This window comes from Tiliqua scincoides, chromosome 5, assembly GCF_035046505.1.
Source record: "Tiliqua scincoides isolate rTilSci1 chromosome 5, rTilSci1.hap2, whole genome shotgun sequence".
NCBI classification, from domain to species: domain Eukaryota; kingdom Metazoa; phylum Chordata; class Lepidosauria; order Squamata; family Scincidae; genus Tiliqua; species Tiliqua scincoides.
The window spans coordinates 47,653,997-47,679,911 of record NC_089825.1 but is presented as its reverse complement, the minus strand read 5'-3'; the positions used below and the strand labels follow the sequence as shown (position 1 = coordinate 47,679,911).

The following is a 25,915-nucleotide window of genomic DNA, read 5'->3' as shown; positions in this document are numbered from 1 at the left end:
CGGAAGTGCCTCTCTAGGACCTCTGGAGGCCTTTCCAAGACCTGACCCCACCTGAGCCTTCTGGAGGTGACTGGAGCTGTATTCCAGTTGCCTCCGGAGGCACTTCTGAGGCCTATGGAGGCCATGCGCAGCTTCCACAAGCCTCAGAAAGGTCCCTGAAAGCCTCTGAGGCCATTTCTCCGGAGCCGACTGAAGCTGTTCTCCAGTCGCCTCTGGAGGCTCTTCTGAGGCTCGTGGAGGTCATGCACAGCCTCTACAGGCCTCAGTAAGGCGGCCTCCAGGGGTCCTAGAGTGGCACTTCCAGTTTTCAGCTGAAAACCAGAAGTGCCTCTCTAGGACCTCCGGAGGCCGTTGTGAGGCTTGTGGAGGCTGCGTGTCAGAAGCGCCTCCGGAGGTGACTGGAGCACAGCTCCAGAAGGTTCAGGTGGGGCCAAGACTGGCTCCACGCAGTTCTAGGGATGCAAGTTGAGTCAGATTTGCTGTTAAAAATATCACAAATAAAGGGGCTCCACTGGTATGTAGTCTGAGGACTGTGTTTTCTAATATAGAGAATTTTATAATTAGAATTAGAATTGGTCTGATTGAATGAGTTTTGTCTTGTAAGTTATTTTGGTATTTGGTATATTTTAACTTAATGCCTGAAAGGGGAAGTCTTATTGTACATCTGAGACTAGGGAGCTTTCTGAATATTCAGGGGAATGTGACATAGTAACAAGTTCAGTTATTGCATGGGGATCCAGATATGATGGAGCTTCTGTGGTCAAGAAAAGTGCATTTTCCCAACACTTGACCATAATATTTTGGAAAAATGTTCGGCAAGGCATTCTTTAGAGAATTTGTTTATATTAAGGCAGGCTTGTTTTAAGTTTGTGATGTATTAACTAGTATTCCTTCCCAGATGCGGGTAAAGATATGAACCACTGAGTCATAAAATAGCTCAGGAGATTGACATGCAAAAGTGAGCTCTTCTTCTAGGTGTTATGGGTAAAAGCATTCATCTAGGAGTATAAGTGATCCCAGATCCCAAATTTATTGCATCAATTGCTGTAAAGAAAAACAAGTTGATATTCTGTTTTCAGTGATTTACAGGAGATAACTATTTTTATCATATGGGACAAAATACTGCTCTAAATATTACAAATTGCCTTGCACAATAAAGTAGAACTTCCACTTACAACTTTATTGCTTTTTAATAACATACAGCTAAGGTTTAATAATATCACAAATATCCTGTTTTCTGTAGTCCAGATATTTACAGAGTTCTGCAAAGAGGTTACTACTGTGGTGCACTTGGATTCACACATACTAAATGAATTGCTAACATCTTTACTTCAGTGCTGTTTGATGAAGGAATTATTTTGCGTTTTTCACAGTAGCATAACAATTAAAATATTGGTAAGAAATCTTATGATACACTTTGAAAAAACCTTTTGGCTTGTGATTTATTCTGTTTATCATAAAGTCTTTCAGTTTTATTTCCTTGAGTATTTGTCTTACTGTTTCCAAATGAACACACAATTTTGGCACTTGTTGTAGGCGTGAAGGGAGAGGCAGAGATTTCTTATTTGCACTGAGGTATGGAAAAGAAAAATGGTGGGAAAGATGTTCTCTTTGTTACTGTCCTCAAGCTGCAAAGCATTTGGGAGGCTGCTTGGTATCTTGTCAGTCCAGGAGCACTCACCCCAAGCAATCTGTCAAACATGTTTGTAGGTGCTCAACTCTAGTACAGGGGTCATACGTGGAATTTCCAAAGAATAGCTGTGTTTGACTTGAAGATAAGTCCGTAGCAGTGTGGTTGTTTTTACCATGTGGGTGGGATTCCTTACCAAAGATGTATTGACAATAGCCAATACATAGTTTGGGACATCATGTTTACTCACTGCACCAGCATTACATTGCCTGGCACTTTAGCAGTGCAAATGATACAAAGCTGCTATGGAATTCCAAGCAACCATGTAGTGGCAGCCACATCTCAGAAGTAGATACAAATCCTTTGAAACCTTGTAAATGAGACAGCTGGTATGTTTCAAATTAAAATGCATCCTTATATTTATTGCGTTAATTATGCCCAATGTATTTAATCCTGATTTTAAGACATTCTTTTTCTTTAGCCATCGGTAGACTTTCTCCTCAAAGTGTTTGAGCATGTGACTATAATGAAAATAAGAGAGGCAGTGCCTGAATTAATTGACATCTCTTGCAAGGTATTGCTGGATGATTTGATTCCTTCCTAAATATTAAAAATGTTTTCTGTTCTAGTGTGTCTGCTTTCTATGCTAGTTTCTCTCTGCTCCTGCTACATATCATCTTACTGATTTCCCAAATGACACTGTCATATTTTATGTTGATTTTTACTCCTTATACTGAAGGCAGGGACAAGGGAATGCTACTTGAGGAACAAACAATATCTGATCCCAAAGCAGTTCATATAAGAAAGTTAGCTGTTTTAAAAAAAGCAACAGTTTTCCATGAAGGATGCCCTTTTGCTCCATTACTGTAGACTAGTGTTTCCCAAACTGGGCCGCGACCCCTTGTCCATTGATCCTTTAAAATCCGAACCAGAACCGGTTGACAATCCAATTCCTGGTTTAAAGGTCTCCTTACCAATAGCATCTCTGTCTTATCTGGATTTCAGTTTATTCACTCCCTGCAATCCATTACTGACTCCAGATAGCCCCTACAATAGTTTGCCTGTTCTGTGGTTATGACCTAGATTGCGCTTGGATGTACAGGTGTGCCCTGGTATCCGTGGGGTTTCTATTCCAGACCTCCCCCCCCCCCCCGTGGTTAAGTGAAATTGCGGATACCAGGGAACACCCCCCCACCTTCAGATGTGATTGGCGCTATGCTCCCCTCACCTCTGAAAGGTCTTCTGAACCAGCAGGCTGTGCGCATCCACCCACAGCCTCAGTCAGGCTCAGAATGACTTGTACAGCCAAAAAAGCAACTTCCGGAAGTGGCATTTTTTTTGCTGTACAAGTCATTCTGAGCCCGGCAGGGACCTTGCACACATGCCTGTATACAAACCTATGCTATTTATGGCAGGAAAGCTTTCATGAATTTCTTTAGAAGCTTTTTTGACTCTTAAGTAGCACATGGGAAAGTGTGATCCAAATTGGAACCACAGTGGGGGCAAAGTCTGAAAGCCCCCTAATCCCTTTTCCATGGTTTCACTCCAGATTGCCACCACATCATAGTATTTTTTAAAAAACACAACTCTTAAAGGGCCAGCTTCTGCATTTAGCTTGGCCTTATGGTGTTATTGTTGACTTCATTTTTGAAGTCATGTATTTACTGTCTCTCTCAAAGGACACAGTTAACCATTTAAATATTTAGGAAGTTTTCTTTCAATAATGTTCCTTTTCACATTTTTGTTTCTTACTATAGCTTGTTGATGTTGGAATGGTTCTTGAATGTGAGCATTTTAGCTATATCATCAAGTTTCTAAACCAGCTACAAGTTTCCAGTCAGGAAATAACTGTCTTTACTTCTAGGTATGTACTTTATTATTAACTACAAACATATTCATATAACTTTGCAACAGAAAGGAAGCTCACAAAATAGCTTACCAAGCACAAATACTTTATAGTAGTTGTACTACAGTTCATATATAAATGTGTTCTAGTAGAACATATAACTTAAAATAAATTTTTCCCAACTGCGTATGTAGTAAAAATTTGAATGTATCATTTTGTGCATCTTCTAGTTTAGAACATGTATGGAATGTTTAGTTCTTATCTCAGTATGCTGTGATTCTGTGGTATTTTTTATTTGTCCTAGTAATAGTTTATTATGTAGCATTTTTTGATGTAATGATTTATATGATGTAAGCTGCCCAGGGCTCTTGTAAGCTATGTTAGAATACAAATTCCTAAAATAAATTTTGTAAATGGCAGTATAGTTTTCAAATGAGTATGTAAAATGTAATAAAATTAATGTTTTAGAACAGAAAATATTATAACTGAACCTAAAGCTTTATCAGAGCAATTTGTTTTAGAAGCTCTGACCTGGGGAAAGCAGCAATTAGAAGGAAATAAAACACCTGACCAACTAGACCCTAGCTGTTAGGGCATTATCAGCAGTATTTAAATTGGTGTGCAGAAAGTAGACAGTGCAGGTATCTTACTTTCTTCCATCCCTAAAATGTGACTCTTGCCAGCCCACTCCAGTTCTGGAAATACATCTGTATTTTTAATTACAGTACTTTGTCTTACTGGGGAAAAAGATGCCGAGTCATGTACTTACAGCTTAGGATATGCATTAGAATAATGAACATCTACCTCTGCCCTCAAAATTAGCAACAGATGGACCTCAAGCACCGTTGTGCAGTTATTACCTAATGCTGAGGCAGCACCAGCCTGGGGGGGGGAGTCTGAGATTCTGTGGACCCCCTGCAAGGGCTCCCCAAGCTTCCAAATTGCTGAAAATAGTAAAAAATGACCTCTTCCAGTTTTTATTGCAGCAATTTGGAGGCTTGGGGAACCCTGCAGGCTTCCCAGAGCCCCCAGGAGACAGACGCAGACTCAGGTAAGTTTAAAAAAAACAACCCTCTCCCCCCCTCCCTGGCAGCAGCACAATTGTAGTGATCATGTCACTGCCTTTACCTTTGCCCCTCCCCTTAAGGATGCAGAGATGAGGTGTCTCTAGCAGTGGTATTGTGACACCCCTGTTTGGGAACCTATGGGCTTTTATCGAAGCATCTCCTTTAAATTTTTGATATATGATGTCCTGTCCAAAAAATACTCCATCTCCCAGTGCCCGCTTTTTGGCTAAGTAACACCTCTTTTTCCAAGAACAGCAGCTGCTGTGTGCAAAGGAATGACTACGGAACTCCTTATCATTTTGAGCAATTAACAAAATTTATTGCTACAAACACAGACACTTCCTGCAGTTCCTCTTGTCCAGAGGCTTTCTCCTCCCCAAAACTCCACTTAACTTAGTGGGTAAAGGTCTGAAGCCTCCAGTCTTCCTAGGCCAGTCCAATGCAGCAGAGTCCCTCCTCTGTGTCCTCTCCAGCAGAGAGTCTCCTTCTCTGTGTCAGTCCTCCAGCAGAGTCCTGGCAGTCCCCTTCTCCCAGTGTGTGGGTCTGTCCTGTAGGTCTACTGTCCCTCTGGAGCCCCTTGTTAAATCCAAATTAGGTTCAGGGGAGCCATCTCTTCAGTCCATGTCCATTCAGAGTCCCATCAAGGTCAAATGAAGCTCAGGTGTCCATCAGTCTCCATTGGCCTTGATTGATTACAGCTGTGGAGCCAGCCCTGCCCTTCCCAGAGCTGTCAGCCAGCTGTCAAAACATGGGAATCATTGTCAACACCACATCATCCACCTGATGATCTTCCATTACATACGGTATCTGAGAGTACACTTTTCTAGATTTTTAAATAACTCCCCTATATTGTGGATGGATTCAACAACATTTGACATAACCAATAGCAAGGAAACTTTCAGTAACAAAACATCCTCAATAATGTGCTTTTTCTTCCAGCAGCCTGTGCTTTCCATTGTGATATGGATGGTATATTTATGCACTGCTGTAGCATCATGAATTGAGCTTGCTAGTTGGACCAGATGATTTCAAGGGTGCTTTTCAACATTCTGTGATTCAAGTGTATTACACCAAGGGATCAGGAAGTTGCCATACCATCTAAGGCTGCATAGGCAATCGTGTGTGCTAGTTAGATGTTTAAAATAATCTATTAGTGTGATCCTTAGATCATATAATCATGTGAGAAGCTTTTTTGTTATGCAACCATGTCTTCATCTTTTGTGGATTTTAGGATTGAGTGGTTCAGTTTAACCACTTTACTAGACTCTACTGCATTGTTAGTTGTTTGGTTTTAATATGGGTGAAGTTTATTTTATGAGTTATCCCACCCTACCTACAAGAAACGGCAACCCAGTCCTGAGCTGCCCAGAGTATGGGGCCGCAGCACCAAAAATGGCTGCTGCAGCATCCTACCACTCAACTGGGCAGCAGCTGGCAGCTCAGGATCCAGTGGAGCTGAGCTCCAACAGTCCCACTCTCCACCTGCCCCATTCCCACCACTCCTTCTCCATGCCTCCCCCCACCCCAGAACGCTGCCTTCCAACACACTCCACCTACCTCTCTGCCGCCTGGCAATTCAGGCTTTCCCTGGTGCTTGGCCAGCGCTAAGCCCCACAAACGTTCCTTATAGCACATTTGCAATAGTGCGTGCTGGCACTATTTAGAAATGGGTTAAGTCAGAATGCCAGGTGTAGGGGAGGGCACCAGGATGAGGTCTCTTATTATCTGGTGTGCTCCCTGGGGCATTTGGTGGGCCGCTGTGAGATACAGGAAGCTGGACTAGATGGGCCTATGGCCTGATCCAGTGGGGCATGTTCTTATGTTCTTACTAAGCCAGCACACACTACATAGGATTGGGCCCTTAGTAGCTTACATAGGCCATCTGAATGATGAATTACCAAAGACCCATTTGACTTCAGAGACTGGACTATATTGGGCATCTCATGTGGAGCATGCTTTTTAGAGCATAACAAAAGTGGGATATTTTGACTGCCAAGTGTATGTTGTATGTAGGGTACAGTATAGAAGGAGGACAAAATAATGACTTAGGGCTTGAATTGTTGCTTTTTATGTGAAATTCAAATTGAAGCTTTCTCAAAAACAAATAACTGTATGATATTTAAGATTTCAGGCAAGACATTTCTACAAAACCAACCTTGGTGATTTTGATTCAGCAATAGCAGAATTTCAGGTACGGAACCATATTTTTGTCTTGAAATCAGACTTGAGAGAGTACTTACACCCTTAGGCAAATCAAGATATGCAGAATGATATCTACAAGAATAAATACTGTTACTTCTGTATAATTAGAATTAAAGTGCTAAATAATATACCAGTTCTTGGTAACTCTGTTACTTGTAAACTTGAAGGCAATAATAACTTTCATAAAGAAATGTAAAAATATTGATATAAAAATTTTAGAGACGTGAAAGGCTAAAATGTTGATAAGGTGTTCCTTGGTCCCATTTTATTTATAATTCATACTGACAACTTTTCTGCTCGGAGCATTTGCCAACATTCACAAACAGGGCTAGAAAAAGTAATTCATTTGAAGGATAGGAATCGGATCACTGTGTCAACCTGCCCATGGCAATCTACATTTTTCTACTGATTTGAATAGCTTGCAGATTCATTGTCTCATAAATCATGGCTAATATCACTGTTTACCTTACCTCTGCACCAGCGGTTCTCAAACTCTGGGAGAGTTTTTTCATTATTCTGGGATAATTTTTAATAATTTAAATTATTATAATTATGTATTTAATAATATAAATTATGATGATTTATCAAATTATTCTGGGAGAGTTTGAGAGCCACTAAGTGCTGGCGGGGGCAGGAGGGGGCGGGGGCAGGGAAAGGCAGCAGCGCGATCCCTAGGATCATGCCACTCAGGGGGGCTGCAGGGGCTTGGGTGCACTTACCCAAGCCTTCTGCAGTCTCCCAGGGGTGCGGGGAGCCCTGCGCAACCTTCTGCAGGGCTCCCTGCAGCTGTGAAAGTGAAAGCGGAGCAATCGCGCCCCACTTCTGCTTTAGTGCAATTGGTCTGCTTTTACTTTCACTGCTGCGGGGAGCTCTGCAGAAGGTCGCGCAGGGCTTCCCGCACCCCCGGGAGGCTGCAGGAGGGGGATCCTGGGGATCGCACCACTGCCTCTTCCCTACCTCCAGGCAGCTTCCGCCCCTTAAGGGGGCAGAGGTCAAGGCCCACAGACTAGGGCGTCGCAACACCCCAGTTTGAAAAGCCCTGCTTTGCATCATCATCTGCCATAACTCTGGATGTTCAGCATCGATTCTGACAATCAAAACTATTTCTATTAGCTTGACTCACGTTTTTGTGTGACATGCATGAGCGTGCCCCTTGTGCCTTGGTGACTTTTGTGCCACTGGCTTTTCATCCTGTTCTTAATAGTTGAACAGGAATTCAGTTGGAAGTCATGGCTGAAAAACAAACATGTGTTTTATCTATGGTATATTGCATGTATTCCTGATGTGAAAGACTTGTATTTCTGGCAACATTGTAGTTTGACTCTTAAGAGAAACTACTGTAAGTGAAAATTCAAAAGCTACAGTTGGGTATCAGAGAAACCATTGAAAACATTCTTAACTTATTTTATTTGAGACAGTGTTTCATATTTCCCAACAGGTTAAATCTGAACAGTATTTTACAAGAATGATGTCTGATCAAAATTCATTGTTTGTCCAGTAATTGTGAACAGCTTAATCAAGCAATTCCAACTCTTTTTGCACAATAACTATTTGGAAAGCTTGGGTTGCATAAAAATGGACAAAACCTCATGATGTAATAGCTGCACAGTGGCCAAATAACAAGTCCAAGATTCTGAATTTAGTTGAGATTATAATAATAAAGCAAAAATATGTCTGTTTAGTTTGTCTTTGAGCCATGATGTAGTTAAGTGTTTTGAGTAATTTTATTTACTTTTCTCTTTCAGCACTGTAAAGAAAAAGGTGATTGGGCTACATTGGGAGCTTTATACATTAATGTAAGGAGATCTTGTGAAAATTTTGATGACTTTGAAAAGTACTCATTGTACATTGCTAACATCTTAGCTACTTCTGTGAAGGAAGAGATACCAGAAGTTCCTTTTTGTAAATTTGCATCTTCAGGTAAAACTTGTAGAATAGTGATATCTTGTATGGCTCATATAGCTTATTTTAGTGAATAGAAGCATATACCTGTATATTGAAATATGAGTAATTCAAAAAATATAGTGAATTTTACTGGAGTCATATGCAAAAGAAAAGCAACAGTCTTCTAATGAAAGTGCTTGTGTTACCCTGGTCTCTGGCCTATTAGTAAGATTTTCCATGTTTGTCAGTTTGCCTGCACTATGTAGGCATTAAGCTCTAATATTATGCCTGCACTAAGATGGCTCTTTGAGGAGTAATTATATTATTACTATATAAGGCTATGTTACTTATTTTTATGATTCTGTAATACTTCAGTTGAGCTAGAATAGGGTAAAAAGCTTTTCAGCCACCATAGTACAAAAAAGGGAAAGGAAGAGCTGGTCATGCTCCATCTTCTCTTATTTGCACCGCTGTGTTTAAATTTCTCTGGCTTCCATACAAATGCGTCTTTCGAGTACAACAGTTACTACTTCTGTTCTGTGGCCCAGGCTATTTGATCAAGTTTCTCAGGTATTCTGAACTATGAAAGATTCTGTAAAGCTGTGAGAACATGCATTTTCAAACCCATACTTCCACTGAACTCTTTAGCACTCCTCTGCATGCTGTGAAATAAAACTGGAGTTGTCTTGTTATAAGCAGTTGAGGGAGAAGGATAGACAAAAGGACCGGCAGGAGTTAGGAGGTGCAGTGGTTGTGTCCTTTCTTAGTACTTTGGAACTTTTAAGTCAACAGTTTAAATCAGGGGTGTCCAAACTTTTAGGCAGGAGGGGCACACCATCTCTCTGACACTTTTGGGGGCTGGTAAAAAAGAATTTATTTAGATTTCAAATTTGAATAAATGTACATAAATTTGCATAAACGAATATATTAGATATGGAACTTATATGAGTGAATGAGGGTCTTGCAATAGCTCAAGGCCTATAAAAGGTCTTGCACAAAGTAAGGCTGGCCTTTCCTTCACTGCTGCTGCAGCGTCACAGACGTGAAACAACAAGCAGTGGAGGGAGCTCTCATCCCACAGCTCACACAAGAACTCGAACAGTCGCTCTCATGCTGAGAGCAGTTGAGTCAGGCCAGTGTGGGCTCTAGCAAGTCTCCAGAGGGCCAGAGGCTCATTGGAGACTGGGGGCTCCCCGCGGGCCAGATTGGGAGTCCCTGAGGGCTGCAAGTGGCTCCCGGGCCGGGGTTTGGGCACCCCTGGTTTAAATCAACAAAACCCCCTGCAGATACTGGGCACCACTGTACTTCTAAACATGTATCTCTTCAAAAAGCAGTCTGTATATGACCTTGCCTTTATTGGCTATGTAAAGATCTGCTTACCTCTTTCTAAACTTCCAGGTTATTGGGGTTGACCTTTATTCTTAAGAGCTACCGCCACTCTAAGTAGCCCAAAGATACAGGCTATGCCTCACACTTGAGCCATGAATTGGGCTTTTTAAAATGAAATGCACTTGGACAGTCTGTTCACAGAGGTTCTTGGGTTATATCCTCCTAACCAGAGGACAGGTATACATACTACCTCTAACTGTCCAGAGTATTGTTTGGCTTGAAAAGTAAAGATACTATATAATCTCATGTGATCATGAGGAACTAGACAAATCTGCTTCCCATGCACTTTTGGTTTCCTTAAAGAAATGCTGATGCACACCATGGTATCCTGTCCTGGCTATTGCTGTTATGTCCTAGTCCGATCCCTTGGGGATAGATTCACTGCCACCCGAGACAGGATTAAGGCTCAACAAGGGGTTAGCCCAATAACCTAGGTATGGCAGTGCACCAAAGCTGGTCACTGGAGGAGGGGATGGGGTGGTCCTTGTTTTTCTGTGCATGCACATCTAGCACTGTAGCATTGAGCTGACAGTGGAAGGCACTGTCAGAGCTTTTGTTGTAATGGGACAGTGAAGTAGTTTCTTGGAAAAAAAATTTATTAAAAGAAGGGACAGACATAGAACACACAGTCTGCTTTGCTTCTAAGCTCAGCTATCTTGATTTTTGGGTTCATTTTAAACACTTTCTGCCTAAGGCACGTTACAGACTGAAGATCCATATTCACTTTGTAGACAAGAGGGGTGAGATAGCCTGAGTAGTAGCATTGAATTTGCTGGAATAATACACATCACCTCTCACCCCAGCTGCCCCATTTTATTGGTTACCAGGACTTAGGATTTCAGTATTCCTCATTAGTCAGTCCTGAAGTGGGAAAACAAAACCCAATTCCTTGAACCTCTATTGATTTAATTTTAAATTATTTCTATCCCACCTTTCCTTCCAAATCTGCCTGTCTGGTCAGCAGTAGACTATCCTTTGGCTAAGTGCAAGCAAAACTCAATGGGATTCCAGTGGGTCTTTCAATGTCTATTGTTCCACAGGGGACAGGTTACAGCCACATGGGTGTGGCCCAGTATAGATTTCAAGTTGACTCATAAGTTCCAGGATGTGAGGTTTATAGAGGTCAGAGTAGTAGACACAGGCTAAACCAGCTTCATGTTAAAGGTTTCTTCAAAAGGATAAAGGGTTCCTATTCACCACATCTTGTATGTAGCACATACAACTGCTGACAAATATGCAATTTACCCTTAAGGTGGTGGTCTGAATATTCTGTACAAAATTTACAAGTTTGCTGATACAGGAGTATGATGCAAGCAATATCTTAGTTGCAAATAGCTTGTGTTCTCTAAATATAATTTCTACCAGCTTATTTCTGTTTTAAAAAACAATTTCAATAAATCTAAAGCCACAGGTAGTGTTGCTGTTTTCTTTTCTAGTTTATACTGATTCACGTCATAATGAAGCAGACACAACGTTATTGGGAAGGATTGGTATCAGTGTTCTGTTCTCATATTACAGAACCCAACAATGGTCAAAGGTATTTTACTGAGTTACCTGTTCTCTGTTGAACATTGCTTGTTCTCTGGCTGAAATTTTTAATTTGGAAAAGTGAAGACACTGAGTCCAGTTCACACATGGCCCTGTTGTATAGTAGATTTTACACACAGGAACATAAATAATAAGCCTCAAATAAATGTTCTGGCCTCATTGCAATATCTAGTTGTGAGATAAGGTTCAGACTGTTCTCCTAACATAACTCCTAAGATACCGTGTTTTAAAAGTGGTGGTAAGATGAAAGATTGACAGCATAGGTTTCCCCCGTTTCCTTGCTTCCATATGTATATATGGTGTGGTGGTTATTATATTGGGTTAGGACTGGAGAGATCCATGTTGAAATCCTTTTTCAGTTGTGAACCTTTTGGGTTGCTTGTCTCCTGACCCAATCAGCCTTGGGTTTATTGCAGCATGGCTTTGCCAAACTTTGAATCTCCAAAAGAAAACTAAAAAATAAAGGCTTAACTGAGCAACTCTCACCTTGATTGCTAATTTAAACCTTGAAAGAAAGATAGTAGAATATATGTTGTAACTGTTTTTGAATCTTTGATTGAAAACAACAGAACATGTCAGAAGTCCTAAGCCAGTGGTTTCCGTACTGTGAACCTTGGCTCCCCAGGGAGCTGTGGAATCCTCACAAAAAACTCACTGCCCTATGCAATGTATAGGATTGTAGCCCTAATGGGGTACAACAGCAAGTGGCCCAGTAGGTCAAAGGAGTCTCCAGTCGAAAAGGTTTGGGAACCACTGTCCTAAACTGTTAAAATACAATTTAAGATAACTATTTAAGAGCATGATCCAGCTAAATTTAGATGCACTTTAACAAATAAAAAAATCCTGTTTTTCTTCCAAGGAGCTCAGGGAATGCATGCTTCTTTCCCTCATCCCAACCCACCTCATTTAACCTAGCAGCCACGTTGGGCAGTAGGGTAGCCTAAGAGTAAGTGACATTTAGCCTCATAACTGTGTGGGAGTTTTGAATCCAAGTCTACTTGGTTCTAGTTTAACACTTTAATCACTACTTTGGTTCCTAAAATTATGTGCACTCCTATTTAAGCCATTTCTGTGCACCATTGCATATACACAATAGGATCCAATGTGTACACCTGTGGGCTGGGCAGAAATGTGTTAAATTAGTGGTGTTTGTTAGCTACATCATATCCCAGATATATAAATAAAAGCCAACCTTGATGGAGACAGTACCTTTTGAAACAGTGTGTTCTGAGTAGAGATACTGTACTCAGAAATTGGTTAACAATTACAAACAGCATCGGAGAATGCTCAGGAAAAATACATTTTTTATTAAGCGTTCTAAATTGGTTCATAATTGTAAGTGCACAGTTTCTTTCCAGGGTATGTATATGTGTTAATGTCTCTTGAGAACTGGTTTGGGGAAACCTGATTTGGGGATCACCTTTACATGATGCATGTGCTGCTCTTGGGGCATACATAAGTTTATGTGTTTTTTTTTCAAACTTGGAAAATTTCCAGCCAAACAAACTACTCAGGTCAGGACTTTGGAACCAGGATGTTCTGTACATTTAATATCCATTTTTTAAAGTTCAGTTCAATTTCAGCAATCCCTGAACATGTGCACCAACACAGCAGCTGCTACTTTGATTGTCTGGTCTGAGGAACATGAATACAAAATTGGTGCACAAGCTCATAATATTCTTGACATAAATTGAAAGCAGAAGATTATTTTAGGGAGCATGGGTCAGATTGCAGTTGTTTATTGAAAACTGGGTATTTGTATTTCAAGCCTGTTTTTTAACTTAAGCAGTTTCACTCTTTCTGAGGTTACGTAGTTACCAAGACAAAAAGCCTGCACCTAAAAATGCATGGTGCTCTGCATTATCAATTGTTAAGGCAAGATACTAAGTGGTAGGGCTCAATATTGCTTTTCCCCTTTTTTATCGTAGGCCAAGAAAATTCTGGATACACTTTATGCTTTACGGATACCTTTCACGTTTTTGAAGGGGCTTATTGGTCAGGAGCGGTCTGCACCGAGATGCCAAATTGTTAATATTGCTGTGGAAATATTTCTTAAAAGTGGGAACTTAGATGGAGCATTATGGGTATTGAGAGGTAAATTTCTGTTTAATAAACATGAAGACTTGAAACGATATTTTATCTGTGTAGGTTTGCCTGTCAAAGTTTAATACTGTAGCAAAAGTACATGTTAATACTGAGAAAGCAAAAAATAAGTCTCAAACTTACAAGTTGCAATTACATTTTTGAGCACTTGCTGACCTGGTCTTGAAAAGTAATTAAAATACATTAAGATAATGTAAAACACAAAGAACAAAGGGGAAAATAATTTGGTGTTCTATAAGTGTCACATTTTGTTGGATGGGGAAATGTTAGATCTATGAGTCCCTTAAAGTTTTAACACTGCAACTTTCCCTAATTATGCCTTTTTCTGAGAGATTTGGAAGTCTGCTGCACAACACTGCAAGGTGCTATACAGTTGTTCCCCTGGCAAACGTGACTCTGGTGAGCTTCATCTGCTACCTCACCTTGTTGCTATAAATCTTCCAGAGGACCAATTTCAGCAGCACTCATCCTGGGAACAGAATGCATACATTTGTAGCTTCTAGCATGAGGCAGCTTCTCCTTGCTAAAGCAGCATTTGTAGAAGCAGCATAAAAGCAGAGCAAGATGGTTTCTATTCCCAGATATGGCTGAGGAGTTGTGTGGGGAAAAGGGGTCTGCAGTGCTGCATGACAGTGGTATAGAGCAGACGTGTCCAAACTTTTTGGCAGGAGGGCCACATCATCTCTCTGACACTGTGTCTGGAAAAGAAGAGTTAATTTACATTTCAAATGCAAATAAATTTACATAAATAAATACATTAAAGATGGAACATATGAATGAATGAGGGTCTTGCAATAGCTTGTGGCCTATAAAAAGCCTTCCACAAAGGCCTTTTCTTTGCTGCCACTGCTGCCTCACGGATGTGAAACAACAGGCAGTGGAGGGAGCCCTTGTCCCACAGCTCACAGGAAAGGTCAAACAGTTGGCTGTCACGCTGAGAGCAGTTGCGTCAGGTCAGCAGGCTCCAGCAACTCTCTGGAGGGCCAGAGCTCATTGGAGACTGGGGGCTCTCTGCGGCCTGGATTGGGAGTCCTCGAGGGCTGCAAGTGGCCCCAGGGCCAGGGTTTGGGCACCCCTGGTATAGAAGATTAGAGCCCTATACTTTTTTCAGTTGTCAGTCATTACTTTGTTTAAACTGTTTTTAAAAAATTGGTATTCATCTCTCCAGAGTCAGAATGGGTAATAAACACACACACATGGCCATGTGATAGAATGGATGTCCTCAATCGACATAACCTGCTATGTACAGTAGCATCTGAATATATTACTAAAAGCTGTTATAAAGAAGCATTTGAAGTCTTGAAAAATCTGCCAGGCTTTCAGAATTCTTGTGGTAAGTATAAATATTTCCATTTTCAATAAATAGTAAGTTTTTATGTGGTTTCTAGTTATTTTGACTAAAATCAAATGGTAATCTCATTAGGTTGTTAAAGTTTGTTCTTGATGGCTGATTTCATTAGAAGCTTGGCAATAGTTTTCCTTCTTCCAGAAAAGAGAAGCAACTGTTCAATTTCTTTGTTTTAAACCTATCTCTAGAGTCCTACTGAATTAGGAAATACTATTCTTGCATTTCTTAAATAAGCAATCTATGAAGCAGGGCATACTTAACAGTATGGGTGCAAATACTGTGCTGCATCACTATATATATATGTGTATGTTATGATTAGCGGTATATAATTGTTGAAAAGCGGTATATAAATACTGTTAATAATAATAATGATTAGTTCATGAGGTTTTTCTCTTGTGTTGTTCGGGGAAAAGCCCTTTAAACAAAGGAAAAACCATCTTTGTAGAGTTTTCACTATTATGTTGCTGAAATCAGATGTCCATTTAATCTTTGAAGAAAATTTCTATTTCTTGTGAGATGATCCAAAATTTGTGCTTTCTCTTACAGATACTCTAGATGTATCCCAGTACAGCCTTTTGTTTAATAAACTTCTAGCTGCTTGTTCAGAAGGCAAGAACCTCAGCATATCTTCAGCTATAACAGAGTTCATGCTGGCAAAGAACATCCCTATTGAATTTCATTTGCTTAGAGCATTAATCACAACACTGGGAAGAAGTTGTTTGTGGGTTAAAGCTAGGACATGTTATAAACGTAAGCTCTTTTCAGTGTAATAGTGACTCCATTAGATGGTTAAAAACTCAAGTTAGAAACACTTCACCTGCAGCCTTACTCACAGTTATGCAGATATCTGTTGGTCTTGTACTGCCCAAAATTATTTTTGAAGATTTGTTTGGATATTATTTTGAATATGTGATAGATTAAATAGAGCAAAGTATCTAGTGAGGCAGTCTGGAAACCAAATGTTAGAGAGGCATTTCCATGGCTGTTTTTTGATTTATTTTTTTTATGGCTTGCTTTTTTAAGATATTGTTTGGAAAAGTATAGTACCTTTTCCAATATGTGCAGACATGCCCAGATAGACCCTCCTTTATTAAGTTTGCTCTTTAAAATAGTTTCCAGTGAAATATAAATGCATTTGTTAGTATTAAATACTAATTTTTTTAATAGGTAAAGAAAGAAGTAATAATTGGCTGGTGTCATTTGGAGAAGGGGGATAGAAAACAATCTGTCAGGTTACAGCAAAATTCTTGGCAAGCCTTTGAAAATGAAACTTGAGTTTTTTTTCTAATTTTATAAGAGAACAGAGAGAGATGTACTAAACAAGCAGGGGAGTTTCCTCTGTGCTGCCAACCAACTTGTTGAAAGTGTCCAAAACAGCAGTTACCTTAAGATAAAGAATGAAATAGCTGCAAGTTGCCTAGAAGCTCAACCAGTCTGAGATGGGAAACTTTTGCAATGTTTAAAGTAATAAATGAGCTAAGTTGTCTATACATAAACCTACACATGTTTGTTGTTTAGGACAATTTAACCCCTCTCCTTATCTTTTATTGTAACTGTTTAGGTGCTTTAGCACTGGGTTGCTACCCACCCCTGGAAGGAAACCTTTACCGTAAAATTGTACTGATTCCATCTTACCTGACTGAGATTGAGATGCTGTTAGCAATTGAAATTTTCTTGGTTTCAAATGCTAGTAGCATTCAGAGTCCTGGTGCTTCCTGTCACATACTTCAAATAGTTCTAAAAAGGTTAGTATATCTTTTAAATGTGTACCTGTGTAGTCTCTTAAGAACTTTTGTCAGTCAATTGACATATCATGGAAAAGAATTTTGTAATTTACAGCAGCAGCAGCTTATAATGAGATTTTAAGAAACTAATTAGTTGATATAGGAACAGTAATTGAGAATCAGATGAGAGAACCTAGTGTCTTGCATGACAGTCAGCAAGGTGACAAGCCACAGGCATATCAGGCACTTGTATTTTTCAGTATTTTGAAATCATCAAATCTCTTAGCAGTTCTTTTGAGAAATATCTTGAACATTTCACTGACCATCTTATGTGAAGGTATTTTAGTGTCTGTTTCAACCTGCTGTACTAAATTGGTAGCTTGCCTTTTTGTGCTTTGAAAAAATCAGTGTCTCTCAGTATTGGTGTCTCTGTGTCAACTGCCTTGGATTTTACACTGTAAAACTAGAAACTTTTGATACTGTATTAGTGTTATCATTTGCAAAAATTTGTAGAAAGCTTAGAGAAATTCTTCCAAGTCATAGTTTAGGTTCTGCTGACTGTAATACACTGTGGGTGCAATCCTAACCCCTTATGTCAGTGCTTTCCAGCACTGACATAAGGGCAATGCAGCTCTGAGGCAAGGGAACAAACATTCCCTTACTTTGAGGAGGCCTCTGTAAGTGATACCCAACTGAAGGATGCAGCACACGTCCCATTGGCACTGCTATGCCAGTGCTGGAATGTACTGACATAAGGGGTTAGGATTGTGCCCTGTATTACATAAGTTGTTTGATCTTTAAACAGTGACATCACATAATTGGAATTACATTTTAAGAAAAAAGGCAAGACTGTTTCTCGTATCATATTGACATTGTAAATTTGTCAGAGTACTTGAATGCTGATCATTTTTTTTTAATTCTGGAAACCTTGCAGGTGTGATGGTGACAATGTAAGAAATGAGGATGACTATCGTACTGCAACGGACCGGCTAATTCAAGCTGCTCGTATATCCACTCCAAAGCTTTTCATAAAGCATTTGACAGTAAATGTTAACGGGGAGCAAGTTTATAGTTTGGAATATGCTGCTGCACTTAGATGGTTGAAAGAGAATATGAAATGGGCAGGAAAAGCCTGGCTTTTTCAGTAGTCACTGATAAAGGCTTCCGTTTAAAATAATCATTGTTCAAACTAATGAATCAATAAAGATAGTTTTTGTTGTGTTCAGTCTTTTCGTATTGTTGGTATATAAAATTCAGCCATTTAGCTAACATTCATTAGTGGATAACTAAATCCTCTGTTTTGGCTCCTTAAACACTTCGAAAGCTATTGTAGCTGCACTCCAGTTGCCTCCAGAGAGCTTGTTGAAGCCCACAGAGGCCATGCACAAGCCTCCAGGGGCTTTGCCTGGATCTCAGAATGCCTTAAAAGGCATTAAAACTTCCCTTCCTGTTTCCCAACAGAAACTAGAAATAGTGTTTTTTTGCCTGTAAGGGCCATTCCGGAACTCACAGCTATATGGGGATATAAAATCCGTTGCTATACAGGTGGAGCCTGTTTATCATTTGAAAAATGCTAATAACAGCACAGAGGACATGTTGAAATCTGACAATGATTTCTGACTAATGTGCTTTCTTTAAATCAGTGGTTCCCAACCTTTAGGAGACGGCTGAGGCAAAAATTGGAATTGGCTTGGACCACATGCAACCTCCCCCCCCACTCCCTGCGCACAAAAAATTTGGTAGTCCTTGGGAAAGCACTTGTTGAGACACTGCAAGTGCTGCCTGTGTTTGTGGATGGTCCATTCTCCACCCTCTCTGGCAGTCCATGGGGAAGCATCTCACCAAGCAAGTGCTCCCTCCACTGACCCCAAGAGAGGGCAGAGAATGGATTGCCCACTGCCACCACTTTGGTCGTCTGTGAGGGATGATTTACTGAGCAAAACATTGTAAGTGATAGAAGGCAATCTTTTTTTCTGCTGAGACCTTGTGGACCACTTGTAGTCCAAGAACCACAGATTGGAAACCACTTCTTTAAATCAGCAGCGCTCAAAGTAGTGACTGCTGTGCAACAGCAAAGCGGTCCCAATTTGGACAACTTTCCATTCTGCTCCAGCATTGCACGATGTCCCCTTCATTCAGGGGACAGGGATGCTCTGGGCAGTTGGGTTGTCTGCCCTGCATCCCAGAACGCCATACAATAGGATGTCTAGACAGACACAACTGCCCAGAGTGTCCCTGTTCTCCAGTGAGGGGGGCATCGTGCAGCGTTGAAGCAGAACTGAAAGATCTGCTCATGGCGTGAATGGATTCTGCCAAACTCCAGATCCAGCTGTCGGGCCAGAATTCAGCCAGCCCTGCTTTAAATCAACCCTGTTATAAGATGTGGGACCATTGGATTCCCACTGTGGAATAGGTGGGGCACAGCTTGATTGTGGAAGGGGAAGAGAGTAATTGGCTGCCCTGTCTTCCTCTTTTGGGGCCAGAGCCACAAGCTGAAGGCTTAAAGCCAAAGAGCTCTTTGCACTTGGCTCATGAAGAGCGGGGGAGAACCCCTCTACATGTGGTGAGGGAAGGAAAATAAAGCAAGAATATACTGCCCTGTCTTCCTGCCTTCTCCCCTGTCACCTTGTATCTAGCACAGCACAACTCCCTCATCTTCCATCTCAGCTGGGGTAAAGAGCAGAGAGCACAGTATTTGGCAGCAGTGCAGTGACTGGAAGACAAAGTTTCCAGGGAGTAGGTATCTTCCCCAGGCATGCCTGTGGAGGTGGGTTGCTACTGAAGAGGGCGGTACAAAAGGGAGTTGCCCCTTGGATGAGCTGCAAGGCCCTTCCTCTTCTTGAACCGGTTTTAGTGAGATCAAGACATTGATGTGTTTGGCAGAGTGAGGGGTTGCCTTGGGAAGTGATCTGTTAGTGCGTGGTGGATTAGGTAAGAGCTAGGCTGACCCCCTTATAAAACAAGGGTTTTCATCATTCCCTCAATGTATTGGCAGAAAGGGGGGGTAGGAGGTGGAAGATGATAGGGATGGGTTTAAGTGGAGGAGGGTAGGTGGAAATGAAGGGAAGTGGTTCTGTTATTTTGGGGTAAGCTCTTCCCAGGTGGTGAGGGAGAGTGCAGTGCCACCATTAGAAGGGTGAAGGGCCATGGAAGGTAGGGGGGGCTGGGCCAGCTCAGTGGTGATCCTGGCCTGGAGCCACAACTGTAAGCTGCCTCCCCTCCCACTGGTCCCACCCACTGCCTCCTGGAGACTTTCAGAAGGCTGGAAAGGCCGTTCCAGCCATTAGAAGACCTTCTAAGGGCACAAAAATGTCGTGTCTGGTTTCTCAGGGAAACTTGTTTTTCGGTCCTTTGAGGGCTTTACAAGGCTTTCAGAGAGTCAAGGAGGTAGGGTGTGGTCTCTCCAGCCCTTAACGACCTCCAGAAAGGAGGCAGGGGGCATGGCTGGGGCACTCCCCCCAGATGTGCCACCTGGGATCAAGTGACCCCCCTTGATCTCCTCCCTGGTATGTTATTGGGCCAGCCACTGCAGGAGAGTCTGTGATCAATCCTCTGTTCTTTCTGGTTCTTTCTCCAGTCTTGGGACCCCTTGTGGCAACTACTCTGGTCTGAAACTCCTGCTGCAGAATGCCAAGTCAGTTAATAAGACTAGCCTGATCCAGGATTTGATTTTGGAGGAGGGTGCCAACCTGGCAAGGAGTAGGTGTGTCCCAGCTGTACTTGCCAGGTTTCTGTGTGCAACAGCAGCCAGAGCTGCAAGGGTGGGCAGTTGGCATTGAGCTGGTGTAGCTGGAGAATGTAATTGGTGACGAGAAAAACACTATTGATACTGATTTGGGCAAGGAAAGTTAAAATTTTATGGGGTGTACAACATACCAAATGTAAAGAAAATCATTGAATATGTGGTATGGCCTATGGGGGGGAGGGGGGCAGGGACGATTCCCTACACTTTGGAGTGAGCCTGCAGTGTGGTGCACCTAATTTCATGTCTCCCCTTGTTGCTGTGGCAAGAAACTACTTCAGAAGTAGCAATACCGTAGTTAGAGGCAGAGGCCTAGGGCTAGTCTGCACCCACTTCTATAGCAAAGTGCTGGGGACTGGGTGGAGTCAGAGAATGAAAGACAATCCTAGACATATCTACTCAAAAGTAAATCCCAGCTATTTCAATGGCACTTACTCCAAGGTATGTATAAGATTTAGCTTTTAGAGAAGGAAGACAGTAGACAGAGTTTTGCCCTATGTTAAAAATAATGATCTCATAAGTAGCTACCGCTTATGCCCTTTACAAATCAGTACGCATCAAGGGTTCCCACAGACTGAAGTCCTATTATTGCATGCAGCATCCTCAGATCTTATATTTACCAAATGAGAGAGAAATCTCTCCTAAGAGACTAAACACAAGGTTGTGCATGGGAGGAGGGGATGCAGAGTATTTTCATGTCCTGGAAGCTGCAGCGATTTGTGAAAATTGCTGCTTTGAAATAAGATTTTGTATACATCATAAGATATGGATGCCTCAGGAACTTCCCCATTTTAAAAGCTGCCTTCCTCCCCCCCCCCCGCCATTTTTTCTACCTTGCTTCCTAGTTGGTGTTTTCTTCCCACTTTTTTCTTCTTTCTCTCCTTAAGGTGCTTGCTATTAGCCTCTTCAAAAAGGCAGTACATATTTGATATGCCAAAAAAAGAGGGAAGGATCCCCCTTTTAGGGGGGGACTGAGAACCCAATCTTAATCATGTCTACTCACTACATCCCATTGTAGTCACTGGGGCTTACTACCAGGAAAGTGTGGATCAGATTGTAGCCTGAGTTGAGTTTAAAGTGCTTTAATTGGCATTTTTTTATTCAATTTTTAGTATTTATTTTGTCTTATTAGCTGGCTTATTTGAATATATATACCTGTATATTTAAAATTTTTAAAAGTTTCTGTTAGGGAGTTAGAGCCCAATCCCATGCATGTCTACTCAGAAGTCAGTTCCATTATAGTCAATGGAGCTTACTCCCAGGAAAGTGGATAGGATTTTGTAGCCTGAGGGTCCAATCCTATCCAGTTTTCCAGTGCCAGTGCAACCATACCAATGGGGCATGCACTATATCCTGTGGTGGGGAGGTAATCACAGAGGCCTCCTTAAGGTATGGAAACATTTGTTGCCTTACCTTGGGGCTGCATTGTGGCCGCACTGGTGCTGGAAAACTGGATAGGATTGGAACCTTAATGAGCTCAAATTTATTGTTAGTTTGAATTTGGGGGCATATCTTAATATACGCACTTGTTTATATCATGCTTTATTTTACGCGCACACACACACAGAGGTGCCCCACCCCAATGGTTTAGTTGCTCCAGGACCTTTCTAGGGATGGCCCTGGAGTACTGTCTATCTTGTAGTAATAGAAGCTCTTGTGGACTAGAAAAATAGCAATGCTTACACGCCAACCTTAATTTTTCTAAAGTTGTAATGCATTTTTGTGGGGCACGGTATCAACATGTGTTATCACAACTGCATAGATGACCCCAGTAAGTTACAACTGGATTTCATGGTACTGTGTAATCTGATTGCATTTGCTAAATTACAGTTAGGTAAAAATGGGGCATTTATGGACCTGGGGAACTCTGTGCACTCTATTATGGGGTTTGCATTCATGCGTATGGGAAAATCAAGATGCAAACAGAAGTAACAAAAGGTATTTTAGCACCTGAAGAACTTCTAATGAACTTAATGAGCAGAATCAGAGCCCATTATCTCAGGGCACAATCCTATGCATGTCTACTCAGAAGTAAGTCCTATTGTGTTTGCTGAGGCTTATTCTCAAGAAAATGTGGATAGGCTTGCAGCCTCACAGCCCAATCCTATGCATGCCTACTCAGAAGCAAGTCCCATTGTGGATAGGCATGCAGCCCAAGACATCGACCAGATGCATCAGATGAATAGTGGAGTGGAGTCCATGGAAGTTTCTGCTGAAATAAATAGGTTTCTGCTGAAATAAATAGTTTGGTTTTTAATTTACTACTGTACATAATTCTTTTCTTGCACTAAGCAGGGCCCTCTGGACCAACTGTGGAGGAGGACTGCATTTTGTGCCTTCTAAGATCTCAAGCAGGCTCCTGACCCAACCCTGGGCATGTCTACTCTAAAGGAAGTCTCATTGAGTTGATGGAACTTACTCCTAGGTAAGTGTGCATAAGATTGCAGCCTCACTCAGGATGCAATCCTATCCCCGCTTACCTGGGAGTAAGCCCAACTGACTATACTGATCTGAGTAGACACACATAGGCTTGGGCTCTAAGGCTGGAAATCCTATCCACACTTACTTGGAAGTAAGCCCCATTGACTATAATGGGCCATACCTCTGAGTAGACCTGCCTAGGCTTGGGCTCTGTGGCTGCAATCTTATCCACACTTTCCTGGGAGCAGACCCATAGCCAGGATTCTAGAGGTGGGGGTTACTATTTTTTCAAGGGGGGCAATGATGTCAGTGATATACTGGTGGGCAAAATGAAAGGGTAAGTCTGTAGAAACATCAAATACCCGAAACTCCCCCAAATTTCATGAAGAGAAAATAATTTGGGTTGTGTTTTGTTTTTTTCGAAAGATGCATTCATTATCTGTAAATCAATGAAACAATAATTGTCAAAGAATAAGTGCATCTCTGCATGCCATGTAGAATGTATTGCCTACATAGAAATAACATGCAACATATCCTTTCATTTACACACCAGTGCAATGCACAGGCCTGCAACCCTGCAAAAGTAAAACTTATCCCTGGGATGCAGATAGGCACTTTCAATCAAGTAAATACTATTTAACATCTATTTAACACCTATATAGCGCCTATATAATGCCTATCTAGCGCCCATCTAGCACGCATCTAACACCTATCTAATGCCTATATAGCGCTTATCTAACACCTAGATAGGCTATATAGGTGTTAGGCTATATAACACCTATATAATGCCTACCTAGTGCTTATGCAACACCTAGCACCTATCTAATACCTATATAGCACCTCTAACACCTATCTAGTGCCTAACACCAACCTAGCACCTATATAGCGCCTATCTAGTGCCTATATAATGCCTACCTGTTGTTGTTATTATTATTATTATTATTATTATTATTAACAGTATTTATATACCGCTTTTCAACTAAAAGTTCACAAAGCGGTTTACCTAGTGCCTATAAAACATCTATGTAGTGCCTATCAAACACCTATCTAGCGCTTATCTAGTGCCTGTCTAGCGCCTATCTAGCACCTATCTAACACCTATATAGCGCCTATCTAGCACCTAACACCTATATAGTGTCTACCTAGTGCCTATGCAACACCTATCCAGCACCTTTATAGTGGCTATCTAACACCTATATAATGCCTATCTAGCACCTATATAATGCCTATGGCAGGTAGACCTGGGCTCTCGACTTGGAGTCCAGGTCTACCAACTGGGTAGACCTGGGCTCCTGCTTGAGCTTATTGCTTCTGTGGCCATTTGCTGGGTTTGTAGACCTGGGCTCCCACCTGGACTTGGAGCCCAGGTTTACCTGCTTGGGTAGACCTGGGCTCTTGATTGAACTTATAGCCTACGTAAGAAGACCCCTGCTGAATCAGGCCAAAGGCCCATCTAGTCCAGCTTCCTGTATCTCAGTGGCCCACCAAATGCTTCAGGGAGCACAAAGGACAGCAAGACAACCTGCATCTTGGTGTCCTCTCCTGCATCTGGCATTGAGGTAGCCTACTTCTAAAATCAGCTTGCACATACCTATCATATGACTTGTAACCTGTGAAGGACTTTCCTCCAGAAATGTGTCCAATCCCCTCTTAAAGGCATCTAAGCAAGTAGCCATCACAACATCCTGTGGCAAGGAGTTCCACAGACTAATTACACACTGGGTAAAGAAATATTTCCTTTTGTCCGTCCTAACTCTCCCAACACTCAATTTTAGTGGCTGTCGTCTGGTTCTGGTGTTATGTGAGAGGGAAAATAACATCCCTCTAGTCATCCCTTGCATAATTTTATTTGTCTCAATCATGTCACCCCTCAGGCCTCTGTGGCTATTTGCTGGGTGGGTAGACCTGGGCTCGCGCCTGGACTTGGGAGCCCAGGTCTACGTATTTGGGTAGACCTGGGCTCCTCATTGAGCTGAAAGCCTCTGTGGCTGTTTGCTGGGTGGGTAGACCTGGGCTCCCATTCCAGCCAATCTCCTTGACACCAGTCCAGTGGGTGTTCCCCTGACACCTGATTTTGCTCTCCATCCTGATGGGCACCCTTCCCTGCTGGCAGGACAGTTGGGGGGGGGGTATGCACCCATGTCCTCCCCCGGATCCGCCCCTGCTTAGAACCTTTCCCCACACTTGGCTCTCTTTAGCTCAAATGCTTTCCATGTTTTCTCCCACCAGAAAAAGGGTCTCCCCAGCCCCCAAGCAGCAGCCATTAATTTTAAAAGTATATCTGAAAGCCAAGAACCTGCCCCCAGGATTTCTCTAGACAGAAGCATTTCTCCCTGCCCCCCCCCCAGCAGTACCATTATAGTAATTAGTATGTTCCACAGTAGAAGAAATAGTACTTTCCCTTTCCCCAGCCAGTACAAGGAGAAATCTCACCCAACCTTCTTGGAACTGCTCTTGACCAGCCCCACACTGGATGGGGGCAGGGTGACCAGAGGTCATAACTTCAAAGGAGCACCCCCCCCAGGACCCTGTTCTACTCACTCCACACACATGCACTCTCTCTCCTTCCCAATCCCTGCCAGAAGCACCTTCCTGTGCACAAAAAGTGTGGCAAAAAGGGCTTCAAATCACCCCCAATTGACGCCAGATTAGATAAAGAGGACAGGTTTGTAAAAAATGCTGGGGGGGGGGCAAACTGCTGGCTCAGGGGGGCAAAGTCCCCCCTGCCCCCTCCTAGCTGCGGCCCTGCCTGGGAGTAAGCCCCATTGACTATAATGGGCCCTACTTCTGAGTAGACCTGCCTAGGCTTCAGCTCTGTGGCTGCAATCTTATCCACATTTTCCCAGGAGTAAGCCCCATTTACTATAATGGGACTTGCTTCTGAGTAGACCTGCCTGGGACTGGGCTCTCAGTGGCTCAAGAGGTCCTAATTAGGGCTCCCTAAGCACAGTGCTGGGAAATGTCCAGCGCGTGAGTTCTAACGACAGAGACGTGCATGCAAAGCAGCAGCG

General features: G+C 42.0%; 1 protein-coding gene across 1 annotated transcript in view; it reads left to right on the top strand.

The window, feature by feature from the left end:
• The window catches only part of TOPAZ1 (testis and ovary specific TOPAZ 1), a 41,042-nt gene extending 23,153 nt beyond the window's left edge, over positions 1-17,889 (top strand). The window contains exons 10-20 of the mRNA XM_066629157.1: positions 1,244-1,395; positions 2,112-2,204; positions 3,388-3,494; positions 6,668-6,734; positions 8,491-8,665; positions 11,455-11,555; positions 13,495-13,660; positions 14,838-15,002; positions 15,564-15,767; positions 16,579-16,762; positions 17,676-17,889. Coding sequence (XP_066485254.1) covers positions 1,244-1,395; positions 2,112-2,204; positions 3,388-3,494; positions 6,668-6,734; positions 8,491-8,665; positions 11,455-11,555; positions 13,495-13,660; positions 14,838-15,002; positions 15,564-15,767; positions 16,579-16,762; positions 17,676-17,889 — 1,628 coding nt within the window. The remainder of the gene's footprint in view (positions 1-1,243; positions 1,396-2,111; positions 2,205-3,387; positions 3,495-6,667; positions 6,735-8,490; positions 8,666-11,454; positions 11,556-13,494; positions 13,661-14,837; positions 15,003-15,563; positions 15,768-16,578; positions 16,763-17,675) is intronic.
• The last annotated feature ends 8,026 nt before the right edge of the window (positions 17,890-25,915 follow it).